The sequence below is a fragment of the Lithobates pipiens genome, unplaced genomic scaffold, assembly GCF_037356315.1.
Source record: "Lithobates pipiens isolate NorthernLeopardFrog02 unplaced genomic scaffold, aLitPip1_a1.2 Scaffold_25, whole genome shotgun sequence".
In the NCBI taxonomy this organism is placed as follows: Eukaryota; Metazoa; Chordata; class Amphibia; order Anura; family Ranidae; genus Lithobates; species Lithobates pipiens.
Window position 1 is genome coordinate 50875899 of NW_027507787.1, and position 25300 is coordinate 50901198.

General features: G+C 41.3%; 1 protein-coding gene across 1 annotated transcript; it reads right to left on the reverse strand.

Annotated features, from left to right (window-relative positions):
- Positions 1-513: 513 nt before the first annotated feature.
- NODAL (nodal growth differentiation factor) lies at positions 514-24960 on the reverse strand. The gene is made up of 3 exons (XM_077453735.1): positions 24666-24960; positions 14808-15541; positions 514-926 (listed from the first exon to the last, which is right to left on the reverse strand). Exons 1-3 carry the CDS (start codon positions 24958-24960, stop codon positions 774-776), a joined length of 1182 nt encoding a protein of 393 aa, XP_077309861.1. The 3' UTR covers positions 514-773.
- Between the last annotated feature and the right edge of the window lie 340 nt (positions 24961-25300).

Sequence of the window (25300 nt, forward strand, 5' to 3'; positions counted from 1 at the left end):
ACCAGCCTGTCGGGGTGCTAGCGCCTTTTATAGCTGTTACAGTAGCTAGCAATAATCACGGTGTTCTCCCGATGGTGACAGCTTCCCCCACCCACATGCTGGGAGTACACAATAGCTTTTCGGAAGGGATTCCCCCCATAAACATAATCAATGAAATTGCAGGAAAAAAAAAAAATCTCTCCATCTATGGCCAGCCTTAGATGATGCCACTGTTGATATTTCTATCAGTGAATAGCCATGTCTAGCTCCACCCACAGTCTATTAGATTGATGGAACATTGCTATATCTGTAGGAGCTTAGGAAAATTATACAACAACCCTATTTTGGCTCTCCTACCCTTACCAGCACTGCATAGCAGGGTGCATGGGAAATATAACGTCCAAAGAAAGAATTGCGGATTGTAAAATGAAACATTTTAATTTTGAATATTGCTTTGCATTAAACTACATAAAAAAATAAATTACAATAATATTTACATAACATACATATTTACAGTAATTGCTATTGGCCTGGTTGGATGGTATTTTTCGTCGATTGTTATCAAGGTTTTTATTCATAATGTGGCCAGATTACCATCTGTAAAACAAGTGTATCATATAAGGATGTGCAATGTATCCAAAAATTCCATCTTTACTCACTTCACTGTATGTGAAGCATAAAGATTGTCACTGATAGATTCTGATATCAGCAGTATGACAGTCATATACATGTAATCAATAAAACTGATAATGGTTTTTATAAGAGCAGTCTTATATCTTATGTGACATGTCCTGTCACTGGCATCCACATTCTTCTACTATCATGGCTTCATGACTTTGGAAGGCAATATCCATGTTGTCATAGTAAGCCATGCTGAGAGAGCTCATCCTGATGGGAGCGCAGCATACCTCTGGAGCTTTTTTGCTGTCATACAAGTTTATCAAGCTCTGAAATAAAAAGACAAGAAACATTTAGGAGACTGAATATCATAATTTAGAGATTAAACATTTCAGGTTTCATAAAAAAAATAAAAATAAATAAAACACTTTTTTGTAAAATTAAACAGGGAAACATTAAGACAGATAGCTAGATACTTTAGAATCTCCCCCCAACCCCCCCCCCCCCCCCCCCCACACACACACACACCATGAAGCAAAATTACATAATTTTCAAAAATGCATATTTGCTCTTAAAAAGGGAAAAATATACACACTATATTACCAAAAGTATTGGGACGCCTGCCCTTACACAAACGTGAACTAGAATGGTCTCCCAGTCTTGTGTTGGCCCACCCTTTACAGCTATAACAACTTCAAATCTTCTGGGAACGCTGTCCGCAAGGTTTAGGAGTGTGTCTATGGGAATGTTTGACCAATCTTCCAGAAGCACTTTTGTGAGGTCAGGCAGCGATGTGGAGGAGAAGGCCTGGCTCGCAGTTTTGGCTCTAATTTATCCCAAAGGTGTTCCATTGGGTTAAGGCCAGGTCTTTATGGCCCTTGCTTTGTGCACCGAATAATTTGGTGGAGGTGGGGGGATTATGATGTGGAGTTGTTTTTCAGGGGTTGGGTTTAACCCCTTAATCCTAATGAAGGGAACTGTTAAGGCATCGGCATACCAAAACATTTGACAACTTCATACTCCCAACTTTGTGGGAGCAGTTTGGTGGATGGCACCTTCTTGTTCCAACATGATTGCACACCAGTACACAAAGCAAGGTCCACAAAGACATGGATGAGCAAGTTTGGGGTAGAGGAACTTGACTGGCCTGCACAGAGTCCTGACCTCAACCTGATAGAACACCTTTGGGAAAACTGCACACTTTGACAGGTTGCCTGCAGCTGGGCTGGACGCTGCACCTGTCCCTCCACTAAAACACCCTGCAGCTCTCCACAACTTGTGTCTATTTGCCTAATCTTGGTAGTATATCCATTGGAACATTTGCAATTTGTAGAGCAAAGTAGGGCCTGGTCAGAGGGTGATCACTTTGATGCAGTTGGCCAGCTTAAACATGTATTGTAATATATGTGAAAACAACAATTGTTTTTGTGCATTGTTTGCTAGATGGCATGTATAGCAGTGTGCGGTGGGTTCATCCAAAATATTTAGTTTAGAAAGGGTGTATAGCAGTGCATATACAGTATCTCACAAAAGTGAGTACACCCCTCAAATTTTTTGTAAATATTTTATCTGGTCATGTGACAACAGTGAAGACATGACACTTTGCTACAATGTAAAGTAGTGAGTGTACAGCTTGTACAACAGTGTAAATTTTCTGTCTCCTCTAAATAACTCACACAGTCATTAATGTCCAAACCGCTGACAAAAGGGAGTACACCCCTAAGTGAAAATGTCCAAATTGGGCCCAATTAGCCATTTTCCTCCCCGGTGTCATGTGACTCGTTAGTGTTACAAAGTCTCAGGTGTGACTGGGGAGCAGGGGGTGTTAAAATTTGGTGTTTTCACTCACTGGAAGTTCAACATAAAGTTAAAAAAATAAAAATAGATTTGTTGCTCTACATAAAGATGGCCTAGGCTATAAGAAGATTGCCAAGACCCTGAAACTGAGCTGCAGCATGGTGGCCAAGACCATACAGCGGTTTAACAGGACAGGTTCCACTCAGAATAGGCCTCGCCATGGTCGACCCAAGAAGTTGAGTGCACGTGCTCAGCGTCATATCCAGGGGTTTTCTTTCGAAAATAGATGTATGAGTGCTGCCAAGGGGGGTCAGTCTGTCAATGCTTAGACCATAGGTCGCACACTGCATCAAATTGGTCTGCATGGCTGCCACCCCAGAAGCTTCTAAAGAAAGCCCGCAAACAGTTTGCTGAAGACAAGCAGACTAAGGACATGGATTACTGGAACCATGTCCTGTAGTCCGGTGAGACCAAGATAAACTTATATGGTTCAGATGGTGTCAAACATGTGTGGCGGCAACTAGGTTAAGAGTACAAAGACAAAATGTTTCTTGCCTACAGTCAAGCATGGTAGTGGGAGTGTCATGGTCTGGGGCTGCATAAGTGCTTCGGGCACTAGGGAGCTATAGTTCATTGAGGGAACCATGAATGCCAACATGTACTGTGACATACTTAACCACTTCAATACCGGGCACTTAAACACCTTCCTGCCCAGACCAATTTTGAGCTTTCAGCACTGTCGCACTTTGAATGACAATTGCACAGTCATGCTACACTGTACCCAAATGACATTTTTATCATTTTTTTCCCACAAATAGAGCTTTCTTTTGGTGGTATTTGATCACCTCTACGGTTTTTATTTTTTGCGCTACAAATAAAAAAATACCGAAAATTTTGAAAAAAATGTTTTTTTTTGTTTCAGTTTCAAAACGTTGTAAATAAGTACGTTTTCTCCTGCACTGATGGGGCTACACTGATGGCCACTGATAAGGCGGCACTGATGGGCACCAATGATGTGGCACCAATGAAGTGGCACTGATGAGGGGGCATTGATGGACACTGATAGGTGGCACTGATGGGCGGCACTGATGGGCACTGATAGGTGGCACAAATTGAGACTGATAGCTGGCACGGATTGGCATGGATAGGCGGCACAGATGGGCATGGATAGGCAGCACTGATAGGTGGCACGGATGGACACTGATAGGCGGCACAGGTGGGCACTCATAGGCGGCACAGGTGGGCACTCATAGGCGGCATTTTATTGTTATACTGTACTAATGGATGCCAATCAGTGCCAAACAATAATGCATGCCAATCAGTGATGCCCATTGTGGGCACTGATTGGCATCCATTATGGGCACTGATTGGCATCCATTGTGGAACTGACTGGCATCCCTGGTGGTCTAGGGAGGATTACCTTTTGCTGGGCATCCCTGGTGGCCTGGTGGCGTCCCTGGTGGTCCAGTGTGGGCATCCTCGGGGGGGCTGTGCTGATAATCGATCAGCACAGACCCCCCCTGTCAGAGGAGCAGCCAATCGGCTCTCCTCTACTCGCATCTGACAGACGCGAGTGAGGAAAAGCCGATCACCGGCTCTTCCTATTTACACTGTGATCAGCCGTGATTGGACACGGCTGACCACGTGGTAAAGAGTCTCCGTCGGAGACTCTTTACCGAGATCGTAGTTGCCGGGTGTCAGACTGACACCCCGCAACAACGATCGCCGCGATGCGCGCCACCGGGGGCGCGCAACGGCTCATAATCCTGATCACGTCATATGACGTCCGATCAGCATTATGCAACCACTTTTCCACCGTCAATTGCCTATAGGGCGGGCGGCAAGGGGTTAAGCAGAGTATGATCCCCTCCCTTCAGACACACCTCCAAGACGACCACTGCCTTGCTAAAGAAGCTGAGGGTAAGTGCCCGTTCACACAGGGGCGACGCGACTTGCAGCGCGACTCACAGACGCGACCTGCACACGACTTCAGCGGCGACTTGCAAAATGACTTCTGTATAGAAGTCAATGCAAGTCGCCTGAAGTCGCCCCGAAAATACTACAGGAACCTTTTTCTAAGTCGGAGCGACTTGAGTCGCTCCTATTAGAATGGTTCCATAGTACAGAACGGAGCGCGACTTGTCAGGCGGCCAAGTCGCCTGACAAGTCGCGGTAGTGTGAACGGGCACTAAAGGTGATGGACTGGCCAAGCATGTCTCCAGACCAGGGATGTTCAATCCGGGGAGGCAGGTGAGGCAGAGCCATGAACATAAAGAAATTAAAAAACAAACAAATTTGGGGGGTTATGTAGCTGAAGTCCTACCCCACCACTGGTCAAAATTCTATCATCTCTGGTTTCAGAGATTGTTTACATCCCTTGTAATAGGAATAAAAGTGACACAATTATTTATTTATTTATTTTTTCTAAAAGAACAGTGTAAAAATAAAGAAGAAAAAAATGTCTCTTTTTAAAACGTGCCCCGTTCCACTGAGCTTGCGTGCAGAAGCAAACGCATACGTGCGTAGTGCCCGCATATGAAAACGGTGTTCAACCCACCCATGTGAGGTATCGCCCTGATCGGTAGAGTGAGAGAAATAATTCTAGCTCCTCTGTAACTCAAAACATGCATCCTGTAGAATCTTTTAAATGTCACCTATGGAGATTTTTAAGGGTAAAAAGTTTGTCGCCATTCCAGGAGTGGGCCCAATTTTGAAGCGTGACATGTTGGATATCAGTTTACTCTGTGTAACATTATCTTTCACAATATGACTACTTGCAGGGGTGGATCTGGCCAGCTCAGTGGATTGCTTTAAAGCGGAGGTCCACCCTAAAGTGGACCTCCGCTCATCGGAACCCTCCCCCCCTCTGGCGCCACAATTGGCACCTTTCAGGGGGGAGGGGGGTACAGATACCTGTACAGTACAGGTATCTGCACCCACTTCCGGGATAGCTCTCTGCGCAAAGGGGCGTATATTACGCCCCTTTCCGCAAGTCCCGCCCCTTTCCGCAAGTGCCCCGCTGCCTGCTGGGAAAACACACAGATCCCAGGCAGCGGGGACCGTCCTTATTGCGCAGCGCGGCTCGCGCATGCGCAGTAGGGAACCGGGAAATTAAGCCGAAAGGCTCCATTTCCTGATTCCCATACCCAAGATGGCGGCGGCAGGACCCGAGAAACGATCTACAGATCGGCTTCGGGTGCCGACATCGCGGGCGCGCTGGACAGGTAAGTGTCACTATTTTAAAAGTCAGCAGCTGCAGTATTTGTAGCTGCTGGCTTTTAAAAAAAAAAAAACGCGGAGTCCCGGTGGACTCCCGCTTTAAGAAGGGCCTGGATTATTTCCTAAGTGTACATAATATAACTGGGTACAAACATTTATAGGTAAAGTTGATCCGGGGAAAATCCGATTGCCTCTTGGGGGGATCAGGAAGGCATTTTTTCCCCTGCTTTAGCAAATTGGATCATGCTCTGCTGGGTTTTTTTTTTGCCTTCCTCTGGATCAACTGTGGGTATAGAATTGGGTATATGGGATTGTATGATATTATTATTATTTTTATTTTTTTGTGGTTGAACTGGATGGACTTGTGTCTTTTTTCAACCTGACTAACTATGTAACTATGAAAAATAATTGGACTAACTTATTTTTTTTATCCCAAAAAAGTGCACTTGTAAGACCGCTGCAGGTGGTCAATGCAACTTTTAATGTTACACGGTATTTGAGCAGCAATTTTTCAAACACATTTTTTTTCCATAAGTACAAAAAAAATAAAGTTAGCCCGATTTTATTTTGCATACTATGAAAGATTATGTTACGCAGAGTAAATAGTTACCCAACATGTCATGCTTTAAAAAATGTTTTTTTGTAAATTCTATATTTTATTTTCAACAAATTTTTATACATCAACACAAATACAATTTCATTGCATGCGTATCACAAAACATTTTGCATATATATATATATATATATATATATATATATATATATATATATATATAATTTCATTTTATCCAGTTATACATGCACATAATAAAGAGAAAAATAAATAAATAATTTTCTCTCCTCTTAATCCCTCTCTCCTCCTCCCTCCACAAGTTCCCTGCCATATTCTCTTTTAGATACAAAATGGGACCAAGATATCCATTTTGATTCAAACTTCTCCTCTTTACCGTGTGGTTGCAATCCCTTTTTCCATAGCATATATGTCAGCTATTTTTTAAAACCACAATGAAGTCGAGGGGGGTTCTCTGCTTCCACAAAGTCGGAATACATGCCTTTGAGCAACCAACGAGTTACGATATCTACGTTTTGAGGAATCAGAAAAATGAAGGAGATATATAGCTGGGTCAGATCCTAAATCACAATCAGTTACAGGCATACCCCACTTTTAAGCACACAATGGGGTTTATTTACTAAAATAGGAAAGTGCAAAATCAGGCTCCCTTCTGCATAGAAACCAGTGAGATTCTAACCCCAGCTTGTTCAATTAAGCTTTGGTAATAAAACCTAGAAGCTCATTGGTTTTTATGCAGAAGTGAGCCTGATTTTGCACTTTCCAGCTTTAGTAAATAAACCCCATTGTGTACTTAAAAGCGGGGTATGCCTGTAATTGTTTAACGATGTTTCGCACCTTGGCCCAGAAATGTAATACGTTTCGACATGACCAAAAAATATGTAGCATATCGCCCACTGACTCTCCACAGCGGGAGAATGGGACTTTGTACCATCTTGTAAGAATTTTATAACATAACTCTTGATGATTGGAGACAGTAGAAGAATAATGAGCAAAATATAAAATTTGATTACGTTGTTCTTTAGAAAATGTGGTACCTAAGTCGCTTTCCCATTTCTCGAGAAATTTAGGAACATAATCTTCCGGAGGATCTATTAATATTTTATACACCTCTGATACCCCGTGGGATGTAGGTTTGTCTACCAGACAGAGATTTTCCATTGGCTTATTTAAACGATCTGATCTCTCTCCACGAGTAAGAGAGATGAGAAAATGAGTAAGCTGTTCCGCCACGGCCGGGTCCAAAGGCGGATTGAACATAAGCTGTATTTCCGATTCAGTTTTTATCCTTGACCCTTCTAGAAAATCACTTAATCTAATTCTGCCTTCTCCCATGGCTTGTTTGAATCTACTATCCATGTATTCTGGGGGAAATAACGGATTCTCCAAGATTGGATAAAGCTGTGCGATTTCCCCCTCCACTTTTAGGAATAAATTACTTTGTTGAATTACTTTTAAGGTTGCCCCTATTAGGGGGTGCTGTCTTAATGTTCCCAACGTTTTTGGCCGTAACCATGGCAAACATCGGAGTGGGATCTTTGTGCATGACTGCTCTATCGATACCCAGGTTTTATGTCTCGCATCTCTACACCAGGCTAAAACCCTAGCGAGATGAACTGCCTTGTATATTTTAGCGGGTCTGGAAGAGCCATACCCCCCTTGGTTTTTGGCAGTGATAAATAATGAAAAGCTATTCGAGGGTTTTCTTTTTTGGCCCAAACAAATCTAATAAAGGCACTACGGAGTGACTTCAAAAATGACTCTGGGATAGCTATTGGTAGGGTCTGCAAATGGTATAATAATCTTGGTAGAATATTCATTTCAAGGATAGCATTTCTACCCATCCAGGTATAGGGACCCTTATTCCATCTATCCAAATCTACTGAGAATTCCCGCAATAATGGTGGAAAATTTGCCTGGAAAACCTTATCTATTGAGGGTGTCAATTTTACCCCAAGATACGTCAACGAAGTCGATGCCCAAGGGAATGAGAAGGAGGATTGAAGAGCCTGTACTTGTTTACTTGGCAGCATAATATTCAATATTTCGGATTTTTGAATGTTGATTTTAAAATTCGACACGTTGCTGTAATGATCAAACTCCTTTAGTAAATTTGGTAGAGTTGTTTCTGGTGACGTAATAAAAAACAATATATCATCAGCAAAGGCCGCAGTTTTATGCTTTGACTTATCAATTAAACAGCCTTAGACATCCTTACTTTGTCTTACGTGTCTTAGAAATGGTTCAAGGGTTAGTTTAAAAATCGATGGAGAAAGGACAACCTTGTCTAGTACCATTCCTCATATTAAAATATGAAGAGGTCACCTCATTAATTTTTACCGCTGCTGATGGAACGGAATAGATTGCATCTATCCATTTACTAAATGACTTCCCCACTCCAATATATCTCAGCGTCTCCTTCAGAAATGTCCAATCCACCCTGTCAAAGGCTTTTTCAGCATCCAAAGATAACAAGCACATCGTTATTTTTTGGGCATGCGCTAAATGAATAATATCTAAGGCTTTTGTGGTATTATCTTTTGCTTCTTTGGTGGGCATAAAACCCACCTGATCAGGGTTGATGACATTCTGAAGAAGGGGCTGTAACCTGGTAGCTAATATCAGAGTAAAATTTTTTAAATCAACGCAAATCGGTCGGTAATTCTTGCATTGAACGTGATCGTTACCTTCCTTAGGAACAACAGTAATATGTGCTTTAAGGGTATCTTCCGATATGGGCTTGTCCTCTAATAATGAATTGAGCTCTTATGAATCTCGGACCTAAAATAGAAGCAAATGCCTTATAGTAAACAGCCGTATACCCATCAGGGCCGGGAGCTTTATTAGATTTGAACATATTGATAGCCTTTGTATATTCCTCAATTGAAATCGGTAAATTGAGTAATTCTGACCCTTCCTCTGAAATTGACGGTAATCCTGAAGAGGAAAGATAATCCCTAATTTATTGTTGCTTTGTAGGCATCTGATCTGACACCATGTTAGTCTGCAGATTATACAGTCCTGTATAATATTTTCGAAAGAGCTCTGTAATTTCATTAGATTTAAAGCAACGGTTCCCACTGTCGGATTCAATACATGGGACATAATTCTTCCTAGAGATTTCCCTAAGTGACTGTGCTAGTAATTTACCATGTTTATTCCCTAGTTCTTGGTGCTTATTTCAAATTTTCGCCATCTGTATTTTAGTCTCTTGCCTAATTAATGAATGTAACTTCTCTCTCTATTCTAAGGTCCACTGCTAAAGACTGTACCAGTGTTTTTTTATGTTTGATCTCTAAATGTTCTACCCGGTTTAATTGGGCTTGGAATACTGCTTGACTATTTTTCTTTAATTCTGCTGCCTTTTTGATAAATACCCCTCGCATAACACACTTATGCGTTTCCCATAAAGTCAGTGGGGAAAATTCATCTGAATCGTTTTCATTGAAAATTCTGGTCAATGTACTTAAAAAAATGATTTTGTAGTTGGCCTTCCTGAATTAATGATTCATTATGTTTCCATGACCAGGGTCTATTGGCCTTCTTAGCCAACTGGAGATCAATAAACACTGGAGCATGATCAGAAACGGTTTGTACACCAATTGAAGAAATTGAATATAATCACGCTCTGCTGGTTGTTGAATTCTCCAGATGTCTACCAAACGCACAGTTTGAAGGGCTTTTTTTTATCCGTTTAAGGTAACGATATGGAAGATATGAAGCTGATTTTGAAACATCCAATAGTGGTTCAAGGGCCACATTAAGATCTCTACCCAATATTACCCCTCCTTCCATAAAACTTTGTAAGGTATTAAGATTACTCTCTAAACAGCTCAGCTGGGCTCTATTCGGTAGGTAAAGAGAAACCAATGTAACCTGCCGACCCGCTAGATCACCCTTAACAAATAGATACCGTCCCTCCGGATTGCTCATCTGTTCAGGAAAGGACCATGAAACTGAACTCGAGAGCAGGACACTCACCCCCCTTGTCTTAGCATCTAAATTTGTACTATGGAATGTCTGTGTATAAGGTTCATCTCTAAATTTCAGAATCTTCCCCATTTGACAATGTGTTTCTTGAATAAATGCGACTTGTGTTCGCATACGCCACAGTTCCCGCAAAACCATTGTACGCTTTTCCGGCATATTTAATCCATTAACATTTAAGGTTATACACTGTATATTTGACATATTAGTACCCGGGGTCTACTACCTACGCACCAGCAGAGTAAAGGAGCGACCGGTGGGGTAGGGTGGGGAAGGAGGAAAAAAAAGAGAAAAAGAAAAAAAAGAAAGAAAAAGAAAAAAATTAAATTGTGCACACTTGTGGAATGACACCAAACTTCAGTACTTAAAAATCTCCATAGGCGACACTTTCAATTTTTTTTACAGGTTACATGTTTAGAGTTTTTGAGGAGATCTAGTGCTAGAATTATTGCTCTCGCTCTAACGTTTGCGGCGTATGTAACCTGTGTGTATCTGGCTTTGATACTAGCCAGTGCCTCACCAGCCACTGACCTCACCTCACATCCCTGCTCCAGACCTAATCCCTATTGAGCATCTTCAAACGGAAGGTGGAGGAGCTCAAGGTCTCTAACATCCACCAGCTTCGTGATGTCATCATGGAGGAGTGAAAGAGGACTCCAGTGGCAACCTGTGAAGCTCTGGTGAACTCCATACCCAAGAGGGTTAAAGCAGTGCTGGGGAAAAAAAAATGGTGGCCACACAAAATACACACTTGAGGCCCAATTTGGACATTTTCACTTAGAGGTGTACTCACTTTTGTTGCCAGCAGTTTAAACATTAATGGCTGTGTGTTGCGTTATTTTTAGGGGATAGAAAATGTACACTGTTATACAAGCTGTACACACTACTTTACATTGTAGCAAAGTGTCATTTCTTCAGTGTGGTCATATGAAAAGATATAATAAAATATTTTCAAAAATGTGAGGGGTGTACTCACTTTTGGGATATAGTGTACATGGAGCCAGAGGAAGAGCAGGAGCCTGGCACTTGCACAATGCTTTACAGGCTCATTTGCAAACAGCAATACATGTACATTTTTCTGCTAAACTATGTGCATTTATTTGTTTATTTTTTGCACAAGGTGGACTTGGCTTTTAACCCAGGCCCACCTCCAAACATACCTTGAATAATGAGGTTATTAGATGACCTCAATACCGTACCATACATGGTTTCATTTTGCTCATCTTATAAAGATGTATTACTAAAGCTTTTATTTGTTATATAAAATACACATACTGCGTTCAGCATGTACTTCCCACCTGTTTGACATCCAGTCTTATTTACTCCACGGTTTATATATACACTGCTATTTGTAAACTTTACTAAAGGATGCTGTTAACCGTTTTTCCATTTAAATATGAAGCAAGTCTTATGCTAACTGAACAGGACTTCCTGCTGATTGTCTCCCACAGAGAACGAATGCGAGATTATCTCACTTTTTCTCACAGCAAGTGGCCAAGGATGCCAGAAGTTTGAAGGTCAAAACACTGCAAACAACAAGTTCAACATTATAGTTGATATACAGAAAATATTTGGTTTGGGAAGCACGACTTGCACTCAGGACCTCCCTTTTAAAAAGCACACAAGATTTATTTTCCTAATAACTGTGATTTCAATCAAACTTGCAACAAAAGCCGCTGACTTTTTGCTTTTCTACAGCTGGGAAGCCGCACGTGCATTGTAGAGCTTTCCATACAAGTGAATATGCTGTACACGGTCCTGCACTTGTAATTTCTGATGCATCAGTGTTTACCCACACATACGCTATGGAGACGCATGCAAAACTTAACAGACGATAGAAGCATCAGCATTTACAGCAGCATGGCCGTTTACAGCATATTCACTTGTATGGTAGGCTATATACAACACTTGCAAATCTCGTTAAAAATACCCGGAAATTACGCTAGGCATGTAAAAGGCTTGTACAGAGAAGAGATAAGGGCGCTCTGGTGGAGGTGGATAGCTGGTCAGGGATGATAGTGATTAGATGGCATCTCTGGCAACACTTTGGTTAGAGGAGAAGCAACTCTGAAGATATAAAAAAGGAAAAGAAAGGCGCCGTCCATTTTTCAGGCTGATTTGATCGGACCACCCATTGTTCTCTATGGGGCAGCAGATGTCAATGGACATGGGTCGCATCCGATCCAGTCGCTAAAAACACATGTATGGGGATACGTTTGCCAATCTGTCAGGCAGATCACATTGGATGGAAAAAAAAAAATGGACACGCAGTCCATTTCCATTCGACCGCCCCACAGATAACAGCGTGCTGTGTCCATGTACACCCTGCATAGCGGAGTAGACACAGTACTGTCATCCGCCTGCTCAACGGGGATCAGTGGAGAGATGCACATGCATACAGCGGATGTCAAAATGATCCTTTGTGCACTCTATTTTCATTTAGGTCAAGGTTAGGGATGAGCTTGGGCGTGTTCGCGTACTCCACGCGCAGAGCCCGCTAGGAAGTCGGCGCAGCGCTAATCACAGGCAGTGAGACATTGCCGGATCTCTGCAGCCACGCATCGGGGCAATGTCTCACTACCTGTGATTAGCGCAGCGCTGCGCCGACTTCCTGGCGGGCTCTGCACGTGGAGTACGCGAACACGCCCAAGCTGATCCCTAGTCAAGGTGTATTTTTCTATAATTATATTTCTTACAGTGTAGATCTGCCAACAAGCTGTCAGATAAGCATGTTGGATGATAACAAGCAGGAAAAAAAAATTGCAAACAGGTGTTACAATGCAAGCAGTTCCCATTCATTCTCATATGACTAGATCACGCTAGCTCCTGCTAGGAAACTGTAGCAAAAAAGTGTCAGCAACTTCTTTGTGCAGATCTTCACCTTATAGGATTTGGTGTAAAATAAATAAAAAAATAATAATATATTATTATATAGGTAGGCCGATAAATCTAAATTACAACCTGGACACTATTAAGTATAGATTATGGGGAAAATATTTTTATATATGTAAACAAATAAAGTGTGGTAAAAAAAAAAAAATGCCTAGCACCTAAAATACCTGCCAATACATACCCTGTTTCCCCTAAAATAAGACCTAGTGTGATTGTCGGTGATGGCTGCAATATAAGCCCTACCCCCCAAATAAGCCCTAGTTAAAGTCCTTGTAGGTCTTATTTTCAGGGTAGGGCTTATTTTTGGGGGAAGGCTTATTTGGGGCATAGGGCTTATATTGCAGCCATCACTGACAATCACGCTAGGTCTTATTTTCGGGGAAATAGAGTAGTAGCCAGCAGTTAGGGTGGTCAAAAATGGTTTCATCCAGCCCAGAACAGATTCTCAGACAAATGGTAGAATATATAGGTCACTCCCACTCTAAAGCTGGCCATTAACTTGTATATTTTCCTAACACAAATCTGGTCAGTACATTTGTAAGTTCCAACAGCAAGTCTATGAATGCTGTTCAAAATTGCATTTAACATTTGATTTTGGGATAAATAGAATTTCCCCGAAAGAAAACCACACACATTGTTAGGGATTTGTTCATTCAATAAAATTTTTCCAACATGCTCTTTCAAATTTTCTTGTCACTGCAATTGAAAATGATCATCAATTTGATCACATTAACATTTAGAAAATAGAATAAATGTTCTGAAAATGAAAACTTGTCTATTGTATAGCCAGCTGACTAGAGCCAGGGTATGATAATGAACACATTTAAACATATACAGTGCTACTATGATAGAACTTGGTGGAAAAATCTCTTCGGACAGAATCAGTGACGGTTATTTACTAAAAATGGAAAGGGCTAACTCTGGTGCAGCTCTGCAGAGAAACCAATCAGCTTCCAGGTTTTAATTGCCCAAGCTTAATTGAACTCGCTGAAGTTAAGCCGCGTACACACGGGCGGACTGTCTGTCCAACTTAGTCCGCTGAAACACATTTCAGCGGACAGTCTGCTCGTGTGTGGGCTTCAGCGGACTTTTTCAGCGGACAGTCTGGCGGACTAAGTCTTTCGGAATTTCCGTAATACTGTCCGTCATACTTTGGTTTCAGCGGACAGTCCGCTCGTGAGTAGGCAAGTTGGACGGACTAAGTATGGTGCATGCTCAGAAAGGATTTACACGGCGAAAGGTTGCATTGCAGTGTATTGGACGTCGTATTTCTAGTCCCGTCGTACGTGCTGTACACGTCATCGCGCAAGCTTTCAGCGGACTGTTTGTTCATCGTGTGTGGTCAAGTCCGTTCATTCGAAAGTAGGACGGACTGTCTGTCGGATTGTCTGACGGACTAGTTGGCCAGACAGTCCGCCCGTGTGTACGCGGCTTTAGAAGTTTATTGGCAACCATGCACAGCTGCACCAGACTCTGAGCACACCAACTTTTGGAAATCCCCCTCAATGTGTTCAAGTATGGGCAGATTTCTCACTTACTTCTCCCTTGTCTTTTCTTACTGATTGAATGCAGTATAAGCATGACAAAAGTAAAGATTGTGCACATAAATTGAAAACGAATTGAGCAGGCCACCAAAGCTTAAATACTTAAAGCCACACCAGCCCATCTGGAAAATGCCAGAGCTTGCCTACCCAAAGCTAATGACATTAGGACCATACATAGAGTGAAAAAAATGAGCTCTTACCTGCAAATATGAATGATTGTTTGGTTTTACACTTTCATTCACGGGGCTTGGACAGGTACCTTCACACCGGTAGGCATTAAATGTTTTGGGGTGAATGATCCAGGCATCCCAGCCAATCATTCTGAAGTCCACAATCAAGTCCACTCTTCTACAAAGATTTATCTTACTGTCAGCTAGTGGGGCTTGTTTTATGCCAATGACACGATCCCTGATCATGTGGCTTCTTCTCCGTCTTCTTGATGTAGATTTGTTTATCAAGAATGGAATTGTGGTTAGATATTTAGAATGTGCGGCATCTAGCAAGAGGGTCGCAGTCACAGAAGACCTTTCTTTTTTGGACACGTTGGAATATACAAACATCAGCACCTGCTGATCCTCAGGCTTTTGTTCCTTGTATCTCCTCTTGAGATGAACAGCTGTGTTATAATCATCTTTATAATTCCTTTGAAACCACTTATGAACCATTGCTGTAACATCCACCACTAGCCGACTTTCTGAGGCCTTGTTTTCACAGGTAGTTGAGCCCAAGTGGACATAATTTTGGCATAGCTCCTCAGAATCTTGGCATGTGTAGTATTGATGGAAAATGTCAATGTTGAGTGGCATCCCATCACTGTGCATTTTTGTTAATGTGTCTTTCCCAAATCGCACCTCTGCAAACTGAAGTTGTTCATCATGACTGAGAGATGAGAAGTCAAAAACTAGAATACATCTCTGGCCAACTTGTTCAAATTCTGAATAAAAAGATAGTAAAGAAGAAAGTAAATAACTAAGACGCGCCATTAAAACAAAAGCAAGTTTATCATTAGAGGTTCCTTTACACTTTTGCTTGGAGAGTGGTATAAAATAGACAGTTGTGGTGCGTTTTTACTGTCCCCCCCCAACCACACCCCTTAAGCTGCAATGGCAGCCAGACAAGGCTGCACACATGCCACAGTTGCGCTGTTTTACTTTAGGGATGTGGTAAAAATGTTACCCCCTTTAATGTATAGTGGGCAGTATTGCCAGTGAACATGACCCATTCAAGTGAATGGGGCTGCACTGCAACCACCTTGCAATGTGAAATGTATGCAGATGTGGTGCAGTGGTGTAGACTTTACAGGATTTGGACGGGTGCTGAGGAGTAAGGATGAGCTCGGGCGTGTTCGCATGCTCCACGTGCAGAGCCCGCCAGGAAGTCGGCGCTACGCAGGCAGTGAGACATTGCCCCAATGCGCAGCTGCAGAGAACAATGTCTCACTGTCTGTGATTAGCGCAGAGCTGCGCCGACTTCCTGGCGGGCTCTGCACGTGGAGCATGCGAACACGCCTGAGCTCATCCCTACTGAGGAGGTAACATTGCCTCCTCTCCGCCTGTCAAAAACCTTAAAAAAGCGATCTGGTTTCTCAACGCTAAGAGAATCTGCACATTCTTCTCACTAAAGCAAGACCAATTATATTGTACTCAACACATTTATAGGGTGGTGATTATGTTTTTATCTAGGATACATTAGGATTGCACTACATAGTTGAAGGTAAATCTAAATTGAATCAGAAAATTGTATAATGTATGGCCAGACTTATGAATAGAAAATGGTTTTGTAAACCCATCTTTTCAAACTTGCTGCACCGTGAAACAAAGTGTAGTGGCTGTGGCAAGTATATGACCCTGTCCGTCTGCCTTTACAGCTTAAAGGGGGGTTACTAGAGGGGGAAGGGGCGGTAAAAATGCAGCTTGACTGCCTGTTCTTACTGCCCTGCCAACCACAAATGTAAACTTAGCCGTATGGACTGTACACACGATAAGGAAATCATACAAAATATACTGCTTTTGAAGTGATCGTAGAATAATTGGATCGTTAATGCACAGCTTTCGAGAGCCGATCACGACAGTTCATCCAATTTTATCCAATGAGACAAGCGTGAAAATATCTTGTGCAATACCAGATTGGACGATTTTCATTTAATCAGTACAGTTTGTGTCCGAAAATACAATACAAATACAACACTTCTGAATTTTTATTCTGTCATACGAGAATTTTCGTAACTTTAGTAACCTCTTCATTTTTAAAATGAGATTAACATGCAAAGAAAACAGATGATTATTCGTCTGATGATCTCATACCAGACATTACATTAGAGTCTCAAAATATTGTTCCCTATGTGTATTAACTAGCTCTAGTAAATATTTACAAATATTGTATGATGGAAGTTCCCATTCAGTCATGTTCCTGTTATATCACCCAGGTCTAATCTCCTGTTGCATCTCATTTTCTCTTGTGTACCTCATTTGTATTAGTAGCTGTAAGGATTAGTTTTTGCTAATTTGATTTAGACAAGGTGTAAATTTATGCTTGTAGGGGCTGGCTTCACACTTCCCTTTTTTTGCAACTGTAAAGAGTGACAAATGCGTTCTAAACAACCCTCACAATCATTATCATTTAGTTAATCCTTGTAGTGGGCAAATAATGCTTGAAAAGTTTGGATATTGGCAAAAGTTACAAATACTGTGACAATTTTTTTTTTTTTTTTATAATAATAGAAGCACATAGGGAAGGATTTTTTTAAAACTGGAGAGTGCAAAATCTGGTGCAGCTCTACATAGAAACCAATCAGGTTTTTTGTTTTTTTGTCAAAGCTTAATTGAACAAGCTGAAGTTAGAAGCTGACTGGCTACCGTGCACAGCTGCACCAGATTTTGCACTCTCCAGTTTTAGTAAACCAACCCCATAGAGCTGGATATACAAACACAATGCAGATGCATTTTTTTTTCCAAAAAGTATTCACTTTTTCTATAAAAGGCTTTACACAAAACTGTTATTACTCTCATCCCAAAAAAGTATTAAGGATGGCCTCAAATGTTTGAAAAGCTTATACAAGTCTTTACAGCCCAGGTGCAACATATTAGGGTTGATTTACTAAAACTGGAGAGTGCAAAATCTAGTGGAGCTCTGCATAGAAACCAATAAGCTTAATTGAACAAGCTGAAGTTAGAAGCCAATTGGTTTCTATGCAGAGCTGCACCAGATTTTGCACTCTCCGGTTTTAGTTAACCACTTGCCTACTGGGCACTTAAACTCCCCTCCTGCCTAGACCAATTTTCAGCTTTCGGTGCTCTCACACTTTGAATGACAATTACTCAGTCATGCAACACTGTACCCAAATGTCCCTGTCCTTTTTTTTCCCCACAAATAGAGCTTTCTTTTGGTGGCATTTGAGAACCTCTGGGTTTTAAATTTTTTGCGCTATAAATGAAAAAAGACCGGAAATTTCGAAAAAAAAAAGGCATAAAATTACGCAAATTATTAATTTTTCTTCATAAATTTTGGCCACAATTTATACTGCTACATATCTTTGGTAAAAAATAACCCAAATTAGTGGATATTGTTTGGTCTTTGTGAAAGTTAGAGAGTCTACAAGTTGTGGTGTGAATCATAAAAAATTGATCACACCTGATGTACTGGTGGCCCATCTCATTTCTTGTGACCCGAACAAACCAGGAAAGTACAAATACCCCCCAAATGACCCCTTTTTGGAAAGTAGACATTCCAAGGTATTTAGTAAGAGGCATGGTGAGGTTTTTAATGTTGTCATTTTTTCCCACAATTCTTTGCAATATGAAGATATTTTTTTCTCCACAAAATTGTTATTGTAATAGGTTATTTCTCTCACATGGCATGTGTATACCACAAATGACACCCCAAAATACATTCTGCTACTCCTCCTGAGTATTACGATGCCACGTGTGTGGGACTTTTCCACAGCCTAACCACTTAGAGAGACCCAACATGCAGGGAGCATAAATTACACATCTAACTTGTTGACTACCTATTACACTTTTGAAGGCCCTGGAGCACCAGGACAATGACACGTGGCACTGATGACATGTGGCACTGATGACAGATGCCACTAATACGGGGCACTGATGACAGATGGCACTTATACGTGACACTGATGACAGATGGCATTAATACGTGGGCCGATGACACTTGACACTGATGACAGATGGCACTGATGGGTGGCATTGATGACACGTAACACTGATAACAGATGGCGCGTGACACTGACGACAAATGGCACTGATACGTGGCACTGATGACAGATGGCACATGACACTGATATGGCACTGATGACAGATGGCACTATGTGGCACTGATGACACGTGGCACTGATGACAGATGGCACTGATGCGTGGCACTGATGACAGATGACACTTGGGACAAATGGCACTGGGGGCAGATGGCAGTTTATTTTTTTTTTACTTACGGCCGCTGCAGCCATTCATCTCTCCTCCTCACAAGCTGTCTGTGTGAGGAGGGAGAGCGGCGCTGTGATTGGCCGTTTACAGCGATCTGTGATTGGCTGTGTCCGAGGGGCACGGGCAGCACAGAACTTCCCTGATGCGCACTCTCAGGAGCGCGCATTGCGGAAGTAAATAAGAGGACATCCAGGGACGCCCTCCCAGCAGGTAACGTCCGCGCTGTAGCCGTCTTTCGGCTATAGCGTGGGCGGGAAGTGGTTAGTCAACCCAATAATCTCTTCACTATTGAACAACTGTTCACCAATGACTACTTTTCTCTGGGACGGGAAATCTCCCTAACAGGGACACAAAAAGCAGTAAAAACACAACAGAGGATCTATACCTTTTTTTTCTTAAAATGGTTGTTAACCCACTGCTATAACCTCATATAATCCTGTTTGTTTCAAATGACTGGCCAGCTCTCCCCGTCTGAGAGCTGCAGCGTGCGGGGCCAAGATCCCCCACTGATGTTAGTCGGGACAAGAGGAAGAGAGAGCCGGCTGGTCCAGTGAACGCTGAGCTACGCTTTGAAATCAGGTATACACAGCATTTTTTTATATAAAACACAGAGACAGGAGCACCTAGCATTATGAAACAAAACAGGATTATATAAGACAATAAAAGTTATTTCAGAAGCAGGAGGGGAGGGGGCAGGCACAGGACAGAGGAGGACAGGAGAGCTGCGGATGACGGAGGCATGTAAACTGATCAGTGTCAGGGACACAACAGCCTTGATAACCATGGTCAGTTTACAGGGGGGGGGGCATAGCCAGGCATTACAGATGACACAACACAAGCACTGTGCTGTATAACCTGCATTAAACGAACGGGATTTTTTTTTTTTTTATTTTTTTTTTTTAGGGTAACAAACACTTCAACCCCCCCCCCAAAAAAAACGGTTTCTACTTTAACACAAGGTCAAATTAAGCAAGAAGAGAGAAAGTTAAACTGAATTTTATGGGGTTGGACACATATATGTTTCGTATATGTTTCGGCTGGATTACATTTTGCATAGTGGTAATACCCACATTACCGCATTACGTTCATTTTGAGTGGCACCCCAATGCACCTGCTTTGTAGCATGCCGTAATGCGTAGCAACATAAGGTGCGACATAACACACATTATTGCCCCACACATGGAAAAGGGTTTTAGGCTGGGTTGACACTAGTGCAAATTGGATGAGTTTCCCCACATCCTATATGCATGACAGGAGTGTGTACCCGGTGTTCTGCCGAAAACTGTCCCCCATCGGATGGTGTCCACCGTGTACTGCGCAGGCTCAGCGCTTGCGCAGTACAGAGGACAAGGAGACTCCGAAAGTCTCAGAAGATGAACGGCGCATGCGCACTTAATAGTACCTTCTGCCCTGAGTCCAGGTTCAAGCCCCACCATGCAAGTGGACATACGGTATGCACTTAGTAACAGGGCCCCTCGCGGGCTCGCTTCGCTCGCCATGCTTCGGGCAATCCCTCGTTTCGCTGCCAATTGTTTATTCTAATTCTATATCCACTTAGATGGTGGGGCTTGAACCTGGACTCAGTGCGCAGGCGCCGTTCATCTTCGGAGACTTTCGGCGTCTCCTTGTCCTCCACAAGCGCAGTACGGGGCGGACACTATTCGCCAAGACACCGGTTCTCTGTGGAGCTGGTTCACACATCTCTGTGGCAGCCGCAGAGCAGATTGCAAATGAGTTTTGTGCATCTTTGGCTCTGTTTCAGGTCCGAATTCAGTCAAAAATGCGGGCCTGAAAAGGAGAACAGGGATGCACTGGTCCCTTGCTGTGAATTGCATCCAAACCCAGCCTAAAGCAAATGTACACCCAAACCAATATATGATGATGTAAACACTTCACTGCTTCGTCCATGTTTTTTTTTTTTTGAGCCAACTTTAACCCTGAACACACCTACTATATCCAATCCATTTATAGAATTTATTTTCCTAATTCTGAGAAAAAATCATGGATGTACGTTTGCAGTGTAACAAGTGTTTGTTTGCATTTTTTGCATTTAACATTATCTTTTTATATTGATTCAGAGTGTGCATAATTGTTCAGGATTTCCAAAACAATGTTTTTATAAAAATAATTTAACTTTATTTTAGAATGTACTTTAGTACAACTAAAGTAATTCAATCATGTCTGTATTTATGTGCAAGATGTGGATTGCAGGACTGCCTGTCTTATGGGATTTCTATAGGGCTGTCTGACCTATGTCTCTATTCAATGACCGTAAGCTTTGAAAAAGGACAATACTGATGAAGACTCCTAAGGTGCTGTAGGATGGCTAGCAGTCTTCTAATAATAAAGACACACTCAGACAAGCTATGAAAAGGATGTGTATTAGTGTTTGGTGTAATTAGTGCTTGTGAAGTGTGTCTGGTACAGAGATTTAAACATAGTCTGCACAGCCCTTTTGAGACATCAAAAGCAAAATTGTAATACTAATCTATATGACTATCTGGTCCAAAAAGAATATCATTTGTTTCTGATCACCCCAGACAGAATAGTTATTTATCCAACTAAGGCTGGCCATACATTATGCAATTTTCTTGTACAATTTTCCTGTAGATTTGCCAAAACCATATAATAGGAGGTCAAACCTAAACACTTTCTATGCAATCAGCAGGCCCTGGCACTACACAGTTAAAGTAAATCTAAAGCAAATTGAATGAGAAAACTGTATAATGCCTGGCCAGCATAAGTCAACAGATCGACTTGAGTACAAGCAGCCTGCCCATAGATGGATCAAATCTCGGCCAGTCCCTGCTGAACCAGCTGAGATTTGATCCATCTATGGCCGTCTTTAGGACCAATTTCCATCTGTGTGTTGCATCACCACGTGTGTTACTGCAATGCACATTACAAGCCTTCATGCATTACAGTGCTAATAATTTTGAATAGCACCCCATTACACCAAGGGCACTTTCACACTGGCAGCGCCACCATTTTTAGCAGCACTTACCGTCGTTTTTGCACAGATTTTCAGTCACTAGCGGGGCACTTTTAACCCCTAACGGCCGAAAAAGGGTTAAAAGCAACTGCAAAATGCCGCTGCAGCTGTGTTTTTTCTGGTGCTGCCCATTGATTTTAATGGGCAGGCGCACTTTAGGAGCAGTGTACACACCGCTCCTACAGCGCCTCAAAGATGCTGCTTGCAGGACCTTTTTGAGCATCTTGCCAGCGCACCGCTCCAGTGGGAAAGCGAGTGAGAAGAGAGGCGCTCTACAGGTGCTATTTTTAGTGCTGTAGCACCTGTAATGCGCCCCAGTGTGAAAGGGGTCTAAGGCATTGCAACAGGCTACAATGTAATGTGTTGCAACAGACATTTTGCGACATCCAAAAATTGGAAATTTTTGTGCCTCAGAAGTTTTTTTTCAGTTTGATCTCAACAAGCTGCAATTACCCACATCTTAATGCATGACATAACGTGCATTAATGCACGTGCGTTAAAGCACCACACAAATGTAAATTAGTTCTAAATGTTCTATAACTCAAGACTCTGAGCCCCAAAAATTGTAGCTGTACAAATTTTTAAATAGAAATGGTAATATGGCATGAAACGCATTTGTTTGGAAAGCTAGGCAAGAATAATTTCTGTATATGATATTCCGTGATTTTTTTCCCCCTTTTTCTTTATAGATAAACAATGGGAAATATTGTCTCTTTAGATCAGTCTATATACCTGTCCCTATACTAGTAAAACAGAGATTAAAACTACTAATTGAATATATTTAAATATTTCGTTTTACAATTATGTTTTTGAAAGACTAGGAAAAAACCTACATGAATTCTATGCATTTGGATAGCATCTCAGAAATATTTGGTTAGTATACAAGACTTAAAGAGGAACTAAACCCAATGATTTAATGGTTTCCTAAATTAGTTGCATTAAAAGACATGCCATGAATGATAAATATCACATTTGCTTCCAGTTAAACTGTGAAAGTGTCAAATGGCTAGTGTCATAATTAATCACATGTGGAGCATCATGGCAACTGCAGATCAAGCAGAGGCTAAGATGGCAGCTTCCTTAGCTGAGAGAATAGGAAGGTTTAGTTCCACTTTAAAATATGCAGCTTCTAGTTCTAACAATGTTCTAGAAACCTTGGCAGCTGATCATTTATTTAACGACATACAGCCACCTGTATGTGACAGAATAGGACCCATTGTGACATTTAGTGTTCTAAGGGCAGACAGGTATTTTAGTTGCCTTTGGCATCTGCCACTCTATGGTAGGCCTACCTTAACAGAAATACATTTGTTAAAAGCCAATACCCAGGTTATGCCACCTGGCAGTGATATACTATACATAGTAATCCATGTACATTGTACAAACACATACAGTAGCAGGGCTTGTGAATGCTAAATGTAACACTATTAACACTTTCATTAACACTTTTATCACTTATTGAACTTCCCACTCAATTACGCCAAATTAATTAGTTCTGCTTGACTGCCTAAGTGCTCATAGATATTCATTACCCAATCCAGATTATTTCCAAAGAATCTGTAACAATCGTTATACTCAAAGTAATGGTCGCTCAGCTGGATAGGATTTTTTTGTCTAATAGAAAAACTGTTTTATCAATGCTAAGACCGGTGCAATGGTTAAATGTGTAATCCTTGCATCATGCTTGGAAAATACAAACATGGATGCAACACTTGTTTTAGGCAATTATTGTTCAATAACTACTGCCATATGTGAGCCCCTTCTAATGTCCAAGTCCAGCTCCATAGTATAAGGTTGATTATATGCAGGACACATTTTGCTTCTTATGCAACTCAGAAAAGATGGGATATGACACAACCAAAATTGAATCAACGATATTTTCCAGGATGCTAGAAAAACACTTCAGTCCAATTTGAATTACCTAATTTTCCACATCGTTAGGGAACTAAGCATTAATCATTGCCTTTTTTTGAGTACCAGTGCACAGTGTTTGGAATCATGTCCATAGTAGCCAGCCATGGGATTTATTTACTAAAGGCAAATAGGCTGTTCACTTTGCAAGAGAATGTTTCCTTCAATCCTCCTGGTTTCAATCATGCACAGAAAAATACTGTTTTTATTTTTTCCTTGCACTTGATTGAGAATTTTTTTCAAAGTGAATCTTCGCCACATTCACCGAGCTACAAGAGAAAATACCTTTGTAAAGCTAACAGCTTATTTGCCTTTATTAAATCAACTCCAATATCTGCTTATAAAATGGTAGCGTTACTTTTGTAATACATGCCCTGATATTTACAAGCTGTGACTAATTCAAGTAATGCACTGGCTGCCTTCTGAATTGGAATGATGATTTATAATAGAATATTATATTTAAAATACTGATATTTCATTTTATTTTGCTTGTGATATAGACCATTTTTATTAAATATGGTAGCTGGTGTGTTAATTTACACTGTATTTATAATAGTGTGAAATGCCATTTTTTAATATACCTTAAAATTAACCCTAGTGATAGAACTAATAGTATTATTATTCATATAACCTGAAAATATCTGGTCAGTGTAGAGCTAATACTTTGATATAACATTTTTTTTTAAAACTGTTATTATAAGAAGAATTGGTTATCTTACCTTTAGCAGAGAGACTTCTGATAATATCAGCCTGTGGACTAGATGGAGAACTTTGTTGCGGTGGGAATCTTAGCTCTGTACCCTCTCTGGTCTCTAAGCGATGAAAATTTTGGTAGAGACTCATCATAAAGTTGGGTAGTTCAGGAGGGACTGCACTCTTGTTCACTGTATCTTCTGTCCTATTGCCAAATTCTTGTAGACTGGCAGGCTGATCTCTAGGATAGTTCTTTGCAAGGTAGTTAGCTGCTCCAGGTATAAGTAGCACTATCAGAATACAATAGAAAGAGCCAGACATGATATCCCTGTATGTCTGTGCACTGGCTTGACTGACATTGTTCAGTGAGGACAGCTTTTTATTGGCTTGGTCTGAATAGCTTATGCATATTCAAAGGTCCATTAGCCGGTCATTCAGCCTAAGCCTATTGGAAGCCAAGAAACAGTAACACCTTTGCCCAGATCATTCACTCTGTTTGCCAATATGGATTAGGGAAATTAATATAATTGACAATGCCATTTACGTATCTACATCATAACACTTCATCCACTGAATTAAGCACTAAAAAAAATAAGCATAAGGATTATTTATTAGTACCTCATTATTTAACAGCTGGAAAAGAAAGTGTTTCCAAAATGCA